General features: G+C 36.7%; 1 protein-coding gene across 1 annotated transcript in view; it reads right to left on the minus strand.

Moving 5' to 3' along the window:
• The window catches only part of ENPP1 (ectonucleotide pyrophosphatase/phosphodiesterase 1), a 55,928-nt gene that overhangs the window by 18,176 nt on the left and 24,873 nt on the right, over positions 1 to 12,879 (minus strand). Inside the window, exons 6-13 of the mRNA XM_086460444.1 lie at positions 12,627 to 12,724; positions 9,164 to 9,243; positions 7,638 to 7,757; positions 6,426 to 6,535; positions 5,050 to 5,115; positions 4,660 to 4,732; positions 2,513 to 2,621; positions 1,244 to 1,375 (exon numbers count right to left, since the gene is read on the minus strand). Of these exons, the coding sequence (XP_086316570.1) occupies positions 1,244 to 1,375; positions 2,513 to 2,621; positions 4,660 to 4,732; positions 5,050 to 5,115; positions 6,426 to 6,535; positions 7,638 to 7,757; positions 9,164 to 9,243; positions 12,627 to 12,724 (788 nt within the window). The remainder of the gene's footprint in view (positions 1 to 1,243; positions 1,376 to 2,512; positions 2,622 to 4,659; positions 4,733 to 5,049; positions 5,116 to 6,425; positions 6,536 to 7,637; positions 7,758 to 9,163; positions 9,244 to 12,626; positions 12,725 to 12,879) is intronic.

Raw genomic sequence — 12,879 nt, forward strand, 5'->3', positions numbered from 1 at the left:
CAAGCTATTGTTTTTATGACATTTTAGTTTATAGCCTCTCCTCCCTTGGCTTACTTATTTACAGCTTTAAAATTTTAAACTATTTTAGCCACAGTCAGAAAATAAATCCAAATGGTAAATTTTCACAAAAGAGACAACTAAATGCTGTTCTAATCAAGCTGGATTTTTCCTGCTTGCTAATAAACTTCTAAGAAAACAGAAACAAATACAATTATCAGGCCCATTACATTTCACAGTTACTCTGTCCTGAGTCTAATATCCAATGCTTGACTAAAGTACATAAAGGATTACACTGGCAAGGGAACCATTAATCTGTAGCACTGCATACATCTATGCAGACAGCTATACTACTTCATGAAAACAGTACATATGTCAAAAGCAGGAGATACTCTGCTTTTCTTCCTTAAATTGTTTCTCCAGGGAGAACTGGGAACTACATTTGACTCCCACATTTTCCAAGAAATATTTAAAAACCCTGTAGTTTAGAATAGCATCAAGCAATGAAGTAAACAGCACGTAAAGTCACTGGGCTTGAGGCCTACAAGTTTTAAAGGGCATGGAGAACAATAATCTAAATAGAAAAAAGAAAGCCTACGAAATATGAAGGAATTGTATGCATGCAACACTAAGAAGTACCAAAACCAGCTGGCATTAAAAGTTCATCTAAAATGCAACTGCATAATGAATCAAAGTTTAAAATTTGTAAGCATTCATTGATTTCTACCCAGGTTTATTAACTTATTTATGTTTATTTGCAGTTTACTCAACTGGCATCAGGCCATTTTTTAATAACTAGGAAATATGACAGTCAAAATAACATGTAAAAGACTATAACAATCTAACATTCCTTTAAGACAGAAATATAGCAAGTCTATACATAAACTGGTAGATCAAGAAATGAAGTGACACATAAGGGGAGGTGGGATTTTTGGGCTGTCTTGAGTACTGAAAATATGATTCAAAGGAATGTCATTCACAAAGCAAGAACATTTGCATTTGGTCACTCTAAGGCAGTCTGCAAAAGCAATCTCTAGGATTCAAATACACTTTCAGACCTGCAAAGTCAAAGGGTCTTTAAAAACGCAGGTGTGCTACCCAGTATTTCCTCTTCATCATTATCCAGGCTGTCCCTACTTGACCTTCACTTAGGTTTACCAATGGGGTATGTGGATCCTAGGTTTATTTTCATGAAGTACAAGAATATATAATCTGAGTAACAAAAATTAGTTTAGCAATTACATACAAGAGAAATACTCATCTGGAACATTATTAGGTCTTAGGCGAGCTGCAGGACCAGGTACTACTAAGAAATCTTGAACATCGTCCAGATAGCTGTTTAAATATGCTGTTTTTCTGCAGCTCCCTGCTTCCATCCCTGCATAAAGAAAGTAAGTTTTATTTTAAAATGGGAATATCAATGTAGAGTAGCCTTGCTGACGAGACAAGTAACGTAAGTTGTACAAGTAGAAATGTAATTTCTCAGGTCTTTTTATCAGCAACCCCAAGATCCAAGGAGACCACAATACCCATGTACAGACAAAAATAAAACATTACATAGATAGACACAATCAGCCATTTCCTTGGCCAAGAAAGGCACTACAATTGAATGAATAGACAAATTTTCTTCTCTGAAGGGAGAGAAATCTTACAAGCCTAAGAACAGTTGTAACGGTCAGATCAAATAGCCGACCTAATAGTGTTCAGTTCCATGTCTGGGGAAATACCCAGTAAACATGGTAATTATGGACTGATCCTTCTCTCAGTGTTCCTTATCAGTTTCCAGAAGTCACAGGGACTTCACTTGCATATTGCATTTGAACTCTTTTAATAATTCTTGACAGGTTTACTTTCCATTAATTTTTAAAATATGTTTTTAAACCTGTGTAGCTGTTTGGCTTGGATTATGCCTGGTGGCAATGAGTTCTGCAAGTCAATTTTGTGCTGCATGGAAGACTGCTTATGTATTGTTTTGGCAGAAAAAGAAGCAGAAAAAGTTTATTGATAAAACTTACTATAGAAATAATTCCAGAAATATAGAAAAGCTATCAGAGAAATAAGTCAAAGTTTCATATTCACAGCCTTCTAATAATGGATAGGGAACTGATAACTAAGAGGAAGATATGGTTTGTACTTTCACATCTTCAGCAATTCTCAAACTATTGCTGTGTAGCATAGGTAAGAGACAGAACAAAACGAAATTTTTTTTTTTTTTTTTTTACAGTTCCTATTTTTTTTTTTTTTTATTGGCTGGTAATGATAAGAGGAATCAGAAATAAAATATGAAAATTACTTAATCCCTCCCTATGTTCTCTACTTCTCCCTTCCCCATAAAACAGTCTGATTCTCACCCACACCAATTATCCTTTACATGATCTTGATAATACAAAACATAATTTCTATGTATCAGCTGCTTTGTTAACCTTGACAGAAACATGCAAGTATAAAATCAGAATACATCTTTATAAAGCCAGCTCTTCAAAATTCTGATTTAATTTATAAAAACCAAATTTACCATGATCTGATATAAAAATAATGTTCAGGCATTTATGCAAGTTCATTTGCTTTAGACCATCCATCAGCATCCCTACTATGCTGTCCACTCTCTGTAATGCCATAATGACCTGCAGGACAAAAATAGGAACGTAAAGGAAATATTGATTATTTGACTTTATTTCCAGGGAACGTGAATAAATTTAAACTGCAACAGTATATGCTAATAAAGAATAAGGAGCTCTTCTTACAGACCACTCAAGGCTAGATGCAGTCCAGACATAAATAAAGGACACAGAGGATCTAACACTGTGCAGAAACCCCCAAACTCATGACAGGGAGCACATATAGTGCACACTAACAAGAAGAACTGTGAGGACATGAGACTTACAGCATTCTCAATACCCTGTTAAACCTGCTTTTTGCCTGTTCCTACTTCTCTCAGTTGTACACCCTTTAGATACAGAGTCTTTACGTCTACTGAGAATGGACTCAACAGGTACACCTATACTGCTAAATAAAAGTGGAAGCCTGCAGACTGCCTAGCCCCTGCACTGCTCAGGGCTACCTCCATCTACAGAAGGCCAGCTATATCTACACTATACAGCTCTTGGCTCCATTTTTTTCTGGGCCCCAGACCATACCAAGACACAGCTACACATTTTTATGTGTTCAATTGAAGATGTTAAAAAAACCCACAAATAAACCAGAATGAAACAAAACACAAAGCCAACCCAGATTATATCCAGTGAGGCTGATTTTAAAGTATGAAATTGAGGATGTTTGTTGTATTACCAGGGGCACAGTAGAGGACAATAGGGAATGCCTAAGGGTGCAGAGGCTAATGGGAGAATACCAGAGGGCTGAAGATAATAGAGGAAGCCAAGCCTGTGGCAGTCTTCCTCAAAATCCCTATTGGGAGAGACCCTGGAGCAAACTGTCCTCAAAACTGTGACTGAATAATAGTCTCAGAGCAAACTACAATTTAAAGGGACTGAAAAAGCCAAAGAACAAGCCACCAGTCTAGCACCGTTTGTGACCAGGGGTCTGGCCTTCAAGCTCACTTGCATAGGTATAGACATGAGGGCTACTTTAGAACATTTGCTAAGTAAACAAAACAAAAAAGTATTTTTAAATTAATTAATTCTGTTACCTCATTGAGCTACATGTATAAACTGTCTTGCTTTGTGTGAAAGTTCCTGGGGAGACTATGTACCAACCCTCAAGGTTTTTTCTCTCCGGAGTATTCCTGACATACAGAACTTTACACCCACTTATTAACCAAAGAAAAGGACAACCAATTTAAACATGTTCTTTATACTGCAGTTCTGATTAGTTGTCCACTACTTCACTGGGCACTTACATTCATCTCACACCCCAAGTGAAATTGCCAAGAGTGGTTTGTTTTGTTTTGGTTTTGTTTTTACTGTTGTCACTACTGAGGTTAAAAACCTAGTTAGGATGCCCAAACTTCTTGACTGTTCAAGACAGGAGAATTTTACGAAGGTCCTGAATTTCCACGAGCTTTTTCCTTGCCATTTTTCACTTTGGTTTGTTAAAGTGTAAAGCTCTTTAGTACTTTTGAAAACAGCAGCAGTCCCAAAGACCTCTTATTTATACAACAGGTAAACCACAGGCTGCTGTAGTGAATGTCCCTTTTATTACCCACTTCCCAAGAAGGCATAAAATCTAGCTGAAGGAAGATAAGACCAATATTCATGTAACCTTTGCACAAAGACTGGGGGAAAATAAGTGACAATTATAACATGAATACTTAACAACCCAAACTTGGACACTGCTATAAAAATCTCTGTCCTTGCTAAATCACAAGTATAGAAGCTCTCTCTCCCCCTCCCACCACCTCCCTTAAATCAACATAGAGAATTAGCAGGAACAGACAAGACATACCCAAACATGCTTTGGGAATTTAAAAGTTACTGAAATACAGAAAATAAAAATCAGACTTACTAAATAAGCTGTTTATTAACATGCTTTATATCAACGTTAATTATGGAGGGGCTGTCTATTCACAATTTTTTTTCCTAATAAGCATACTGGACATAGTATTGGTTAATCTAATATAAGTTACAGAAGTTTATTATACAGTCAGAGCAAAGCTTCAAATTAAAGAAAAACGTAAAAAAATTAAGAAGCTACAAAACTACTTACTCCGCTGCTTACTGGTCCAAACATATGGCCTGAGGAATCTGGTTCTTCTAAATACAGAGTGTAAAAGTGTGGTCTATATCAAACAGTACCAAAAACGTAATATTTTACATACATGTTAAGACAGTTTGAAGAGATTATATTTCAACAATAGATATCAAATATTAGATACAATGCTGTCACTCAGAAGAACAACACAATAAAGGGAAATTGAGAAATGTAACTTAATAATAGAAGGTTTTAGTCATAGAAACAGGCTTGCATTAAATAATATTTTAACACTGTTAGAATAATGCATAAGATATTCTTTAAAACAGAAATCATATTTACAAAGTAATTAATTGCAATACCACTCAAAGAGGAACTTATAGGAACTTGCAGTTGTATACCTACCTTTCATCTTCAGGCAACTGCAGCCAGCGAAGAACAGTTACCACCCTTTCTTCAAAGGGGATAGAGCTGTACCAGAACAATACAAGATCAACCAACCACGTTACTTCCAAGAGTTAAAAAATTTTAGTCACACATTACAGAAATCAAGTACTTTAGAAAAGTGAATTCAACTGGATGCCATTAATGGCTATTTATCAGGATGCAAGTTTATCTATGCTAATCGCCTGCAACTCTACAGGAGTTAACAGCCTGATCTAAAGCTCCTTGAATATTGTCCCCATTGATCGCAATGTGATTAGAATAAAGCTCCTAGTACCGCTTGTGTCTATTATACAAAGAGAATCATTGGCTTCTGGGTGCAAAATCATGTGCAGGTTTTCATTCCTGTACTATGCTTTGAAAGAGTTTTGGGTTGTGGGTGTGGGTTTTTTTTTGGTGGGTTTTTTTGGGGTTTTTTTGTTTTTTGTTGTTGTTGGTTTTTTGTTGGTTTTTTTTGGGGGGGGGTTTGTTTTTGTTTTTGTTTTTTAAATGTTTAAACAGTTTGAGTACAAGTTCTCATAGTTTGTGACAAAGTAGATGCTCTGTATCAATTACTGAAATGGACCAACAATAAACATGTTGACCTGTAACAACATGAGGCACCCACAAAGTTATTTAATTCAGCTACTTAACACAAATTCACGTAACAATGTACAAGTTCCTAGACGAAAAAAAAACAGTAGGTAGTAAGTCAAGAATCAGAATTTTCATATGAAATCTTTCTATATGAAGAGTGTAGGAAGAAAAAATGATCCTACAGAGACACAAATGAAAAGCCTGATTTCACAAAGGAGATTTGAGATTATTAAATAAATGGTGATAAACAGATTATGTAGAATTTTCATTAGGCAGAAAATGTTTAATTGCAGTGAAGAGCAATCACTGACTAAAACATGACCGCCTTAATGTGAAATATTTTCAAAGTTCGCAACGAAAATAATTTTACATTGGAACAATTTACTATAGTCAACAGTAAAACTTCAGTTTTCATGGACAGCACCACATCAAGACCTGATCCATTCACTGTATGATAGGTTTGGATTGAATGACTAAAACACACCCTCAAAAGATTTTTATGAAAAGTACTAGATCTCCAAAGCTGGCAGCTCTTGCTGCTGATTTTTCCATATCTTTCCTGTAAAACTTTTGCTGAGGAACAACAAAACGATTAGACAAAGAATCTATATTATACTGAAACAAAGTTAATTGGATCCTATCTTTTTTTCATGTTGTGTACAACTATCTAGAAAAGCAGGAAAATAATTTGTTTTGTCTGGCATCTGTCCCATTGTAACATTTAAAATTAATATTCATCCAAGACACAAGAGTTTACATACCTGTTGTATATTTCATATAGGTTTGGAAAGGTTCCATTAACTGCTACGTCTGACCCAGGCCAAAAGAACGTAGCCGCTTTTAGACCTTGATACATAGCCGTTAGCCAAATCTGCAGGAGAGCCATCGGCATCATTAGTGCAGGCGACAGAAATAACCGAGTAACTGCCAGATCCACTACGGCCCACACGAGCTCAGCCACCTTTCAGCAAGATCAAAACCTAAAAATCTAAGTGGAGCTCTCCAGCCTGTCAATCTTGCACGTCATCACTATTTGTCCAGATGTCTTGCAGCCTGATTCCTTTTGCATCCCTTCTGCTGCCACACCAGGCATAGCCAAGACAGAAGTAGGAACCATTGCTCTCATCGACAGAGCAGTAATGCAACAGTAGAACCATGGATGAACACCAGGAAGGGGCAATGTCTCACGAACAGTGTAGCAAGAAGGTGTGGGAATGTTCCAAGGACCTATATCCCACATACTCTGAAATACAGAAGCATTGACTTTGGCCAACAATTTGATTTTATTGCTGATCTCATGATTTGTAGATTGCTGTCTGCCTTGTGTGTGTTTTTCTCCCTGATTCGTACACACTTTCTTCTCATTGGCCCATAAAGTCTACACTTGCATGTTCTTTCCTCAAAAAAAACAGCAAAACACAACCAAAAAAGCAGTCCTCCCCACACTACTAAATATTTGCATTTGTTTCCTTGCTATTCTTCAGGCTAGCACTCATCCAAATCTTTCCATACCACTTAAGTTTTGATGGCTGTCTCAGTAGATTTGCTATAGCTGTATGATTGAACTGAGGCATTTTCTTTTAAAACTGCATCTTTAGACATAGTAGTCGTTTGGGCAGAGCGTAACACTACTACTGTTAATTACTAAAACTAACTGGCCTGTCGATTTCCTCAGAGAAGTTAACTGCAAGCCCACTTCATATTAAAACCAGAACAATATCTGGTATCCCTATTAGTTATTTTAAGCCATTTTTCTCTACAAGAAAATTCCATTTACATTCAACAAGATCTGTTACGCTCTGCTTCCTTTGTCATTTTGCAGCTCTAGTACTGCGATTCCTAATCATGCTGAGTAACGCTTCTTGGCTGACTTAGAAGTACCCTCTGTACTCTTTCAACATCGTTATGTATCCAAGTGGTATTAAGTAACATAACAGGCTGATGTACATTCTCAGCAGTGTATTAATACTTACAGGCTGTCCTTGGTACCACTGTGGATTAAACTTCTCTTCACTTTTAAGGGTGAAGGATGCATTTCTTTTGGGGTCATACATCTTGTTATCAATTATACCATGAGATTCAGGATACAGCCCCTGTAATTGAGAGTATACCTTGTCACAACGTTATAAAGAAAAAGAACCTTTGGGCTACACAAACATATGTCTGTTAGAGATTCTTCATGGGATATTTGTCTATGTGACTTCTACTCCACCAGTACCTCAAGACCGAATTTAACAGCATCACCTACTATCGCTACCAAGCCCTGACTTCCAATTCTTAATTGCTTTCCAGCGAGATTAAAAAAATAAAAGTAAAAAAAAAAAATAGTGCAGCAACTTGCTCTGGGATCAAACTGAAGACACTGTCTCAGTTCATGCATTTGTTGTATCCTTAGTACAAATGACAAAGCAATTATCTATGCTGGATCTTCATCACATAACCAAAACCTGAGGATTTCAAAGGCAAATTGCACAGCAGCAAATGAAAGCTCTAGCTGGGGACAACCATTACATAAGCAGTGAATTAAGTGCTCAGAGACACCAGCAGTTAGGTAGTTTTAATAGACTTTGTGCTCTGCCTTCAAGCAGACTAGCTCCTTTTTACATTAAAGGATATAACACCACCACCATTAGGACCCTGATAAACATCATGCCTGCTACTTTTCCTAAGAATGGGGAGCTGAGACAAAGCTCTATACTGTATTTAGTGACACTCTCACATGGCTGTAGGGCATGACTAATGCCTCCTAGTTGCATATTCCATCATGGATATCTGCGAGGATTACACAATTAAACGTTTCATTCCTGAATCTGTGCTCCTTGCTTATCAAAAGTCCTAACAAACTGGGAAGATGAGAAAGAAGGTGCAGATCTTCAAGTATTTGATTGAATTTTAGTTCTGACATGAAACTAAGAAGGATCTACTGGATTCCAACCCTGTATTCAGTGTTGACAACCTCCATTTTTCTTTTTCCTCCTATACGCCAGAGGTGATAAATTTACAAGATCAGTTTTATGACATTCCTAACCAGGCTTGGGTACAGTCCCTCACAGAGTCAACATCAATGTGATGCTCAAATCTTTCCTTTTATTTCATACCCTTCTTTGTGTCATGCCAAGCTACCTTAAAGAAGTGGAAGAAAGCTGGCAGTTTAAAGGAGCTGGGTGACTCTCACTGGAAGAAAGCAAGCAAGCTACACTTTAGTGGAAATATTTACACAAATGAGGAGTTGTAAAGTGATATGGCCTTCCAGCTGTATTGAAATTCAAGCAGCTACTCTTGGAAGGATTTGATTTCTTAATCAGATTAGATCTGACCACTTAGCTGTAGTGTTATATAGTAACTGTTAATCTAAAGAGTATAATATATACATTTTCACATTCTGAAGGGAAATCCTATTGTTTTAATAATCCAAAGAATTATACCATTCCCTTGAAGACAATTTGATAATAAACAGCCTCTTCACTAGTGGAAACATGTAATATACAGGAATTCTTACTGTGACAATGGAGTAATGATTGGGAAAGGTTTTTGAAGGATACACTGGTCTCATACTTGAAGTGTATGTTCCACATTTCTCTAGAGGGAGGAAAAAGAAAAATCAGCAAAATTACAGAAGTAAAATCCGTTGCAAGTTTCTCTCATGAAGACATACACCTACTAAGAAAAAGAAAAGAGAAAAACAAAAGATATTTCCAGAAAGTTTTCATTCTTCAGAATTCTAGAGTTAATACTTCATTTTTCCCCCACGTTCATTTACAAGTTGACTAAATGGCTATTAATACAAATTTTACATATTCCTAATGAGTGACTTCAATAGTCGCATAAGCAAAACCGACAGTCCCTATGAGAAGCATGCATAGATAAGAATCAATGATCAAAGAAATCACACCTTCCACAGTGGCCCTGGTAATGCTGTAAAGGAAGTCTGCAGCTTGAGACCAGCTGGCTCCTTTGCCCTGGGGGCTCCCAGAGAGAAAGTGGCCACTGGCACAATGGTGCCCTGGCTCTCTGTCACCTGTCAAATCACTATTTATTTTGCAGTCTCCTATTTGTTTGTGGTTGTTTGCAGTTTGTTTTGCCCCCCCCCCCCTTTTTTTTTTAATAAAAATAAGGCCTCATTCTAGGATGAATCTCAGTTTTCTTTATCTTGATATAAAAATCATAGTTTAAGGAGATTAGTGCACAGTATTTGATACTACGAAGAGTAATTAGCCAGGCCAAAGCACTTAAGTAAACCTTACTTAGGTGCCTAAATTTCCACACACAAATGTATGGGCTCCAATTTTCAGAAAAGAAAAAGAGGGGAAAAAAAAAATAAAACCTTCATTAACGACTTCAAAAATACTATGTGAAAACCAAAATAACTTCAACTTATGCTAAAAAGCCAAAAGTAACAACTCTAAAGGCCACCACTGGGCTGTCTTCACTGGTTCTCTGGGTCACTATATATAATATAAAACAGAAATTAAATGTTTGATAACATAAAAGTATTGCATTAAGGCACTTTGAACTCATTGGACTAGATCTCAGCTGAAATAATCAATTTGAGCTAATTGAGATTAAAAGAAGCCAAGTCAGAAATATAAACCTGCTGAAGTTACACAGACATCCCCTCCCACATTTGCTTTCTGTAGTAACAAATCATCACTTGTACCCTTTTTGCTAGTGCAACACACTTGACATATTTCAACCATTTCCAAATCTGTTGTTGAGGCTGTTTTCCAAAACTCTAGTTTTTGGTGGCGGAGACTGTGGGGTTTTTTGTTTTGTTTTGTTTTTAAAGGAAGAGAAAAAATACACTTAAAAACTTTTGTTTTGTCCAAAATCCTAGGGGTCTTTGCTGGAACTTTCTGTAAGAGTTACCTTTCTTCTTTTTGGCTTGTTGCCTTAGTTAAAGACAATTTAAGACAAAAGGATGATTTATCTAAAAAATTATGATATTACAGCATAGAAGTACATGAAAACGTCTTCTCTGAACCCCATATGCACACATGGCTATGTGTGGATTCACTGGAAACCCTCAGCTGCACGCCGAATTGCCCACCTTTCAGCAGGTAGCAGAGAGAGTGAGCATATAATAAAACTTGCTAAAAATGAAATTATGCTATTGTCTTACAAGCACCAACTTGTAACAGGTTTCATTCATCAACTGTGTCTCTTTTTGAACATTTCCTAGTCTTGTAAATGGATAACTATGAACTTCAAAAGGATTCAATACACTTCTTCAGCAGTCAAGCAATTTATCCATTATTGTTAGTTGTCTACCACAGAGGAACAGATTTCATTACACTTTCCTGCACAGTAAAATACTGTAGCAACATTTACACACTCATAGAAATGTTTATCTTTACAATATGCCCACTTCCACCATTTTCAGTGCCTAGACACATAGGACACTAAGCACATGGAGATCGGAAGCCACAGGCCCTCAGAGTGTCATGTGATATATACCACAGTGACATCAATTTTCATTCATGGGACTATTTTTCTCATAGTGAGAAAAATTTGCCTTATCTGAGCTTTCCACATACCATTTTACTATGAGGAAAAAAGCCTAGAAAGCAAGGTTTTGTAACAAAAGAAAGCTAAACATCCTGTATCAGATTTCAAAAAAATGCTCCAGAGTAATGTAGAACTGTAGACATAATGCAGAAGTGATATTTTCCCCCAGATAGTTCCTAATTTTGTTGTGTATTATTAGACATTCTGGTTTTAGAATACTTTAAAACGTAAGTTTTGACCACTAAAAAAACTCCATGGCTCTGGAGCAATGAAATGACTTCGATGAAGATACTAAGAAACTTGAATTTCTTAGTGGTCAGAATTTACCATGGGTTCAGTGGAAAGAGAAATACAAGTTTATTACAGAAGTCAACAACAGGAGTTGCACTGTGGCCTATTCACATGAAAATCAAAAAACTTTACATGTGGAAGTGGATGTCACAGCCTGGAAGTCCTACAGAAGCTTTCTGGCACAGTTATCTCAGCCAGAGGTATAACCATTTATAATAGCCAGCCTCTCCTCACAATGCCCAAGGAGCCTTCTTCAGTTGAAATTTTTTTATAACTGCATCTAGTGAAATTGTTTCAAATGCTTCATTTTATTCTAACATGGAACAACACACATAAAAAAAAAGCTAAAGCCTCAAATACATCTGTGAATTGTTACCCTCTGGAACAGATCAAGTTGTAACAACCACAGTACAAAAAACCAAGCATTTTTACTGATTTATTTTTAGTCAAACTGAAACCAGCCACCCCAGGTACTAATTTATGAATGACAAGAAGATTGGAGTTATTTTTCAGACAAGAAATGCCATCAGCTCTTTACAGACCGCAGCCAAAATAGAGACAAGAAAAGTAACCAGTTACTTAGACACTACAAAGTTAAGTAAGATACTGCAAGAGCTAGGAGAAAAAAAATATGTACTTAGGAGGCTCTCATTTCTTCTCAAAAATGTTTGTTAAATGAAGGTTCTCTCAGATTCAGCACATTTCTACCAGCCCTTCTATATCATCTGTCCCTAATCTCTTCCTTCTCTATCTTCCTTTTCAAATATAATCAAATGCTTTCTACCTTACTTTCAATTTTCCAAAGCCATTCCACCTAAATATGAGACAATATGCAACATTGAGTAAAAAGTGGGTCTACTTCTATTTTGAAGAAATACAGTAAGCTCACAGCAAAAAGCATCCACCTACTAAATACAGCAAGGGCTAGTTAATATTTTTTTAAGATTTCACTGGAAATCCAAAGGGCCCTTTCCTCTTGTCCTCCCTCCCTGTGTTTGTCTTTTCTCCCTCCCGCACCTCAAGTTCTCCTTGCAAGGTTGTTATTTAGGGCAACAACTTCAGTTTCCATGGAAGAAGAGCAAGGATTTTAAAGATTAAGCATAGATGCATCTATGGATTTTTCACATACATCATCACGATATTGCTGAAACAATGAAACTACTCACGTAATTTGCTAATGACAGGTAGAAGTCCACCCCAAGTCTCCAAATATTCTGCTCTGAAGCCGTCCAATGAAAATAGTAACACTGGAGACTTGGTAAATCTGAATAAACAGAAATTTAAGTATTAAAAGACAGACTCTGAGAAATAATTTCCTATCACTTATTTCAAGAAAGTTTCCCCCAAGTCACGGGGATGTTCACTACGGGCCTACAAACCAGGCCAAAGTACTAAGCCTTCCTAAGCAGGAAGGTTCGC

The sequence above is a fragment of the Leptosomus discolor genome, chromosome 2 (genome assembly GCF_034619465.1).
Source record: "Leptosomus discolor isolate bLepDis1 chromosome 2, bLepDis1.hap2, whole genome shotgun sequence".
NCBI lineage: Eukaryota > Metazoa > Chordata > Aves > Leptosomiformes > Leptosomidae > Leptosomus > Leptosomus discolor.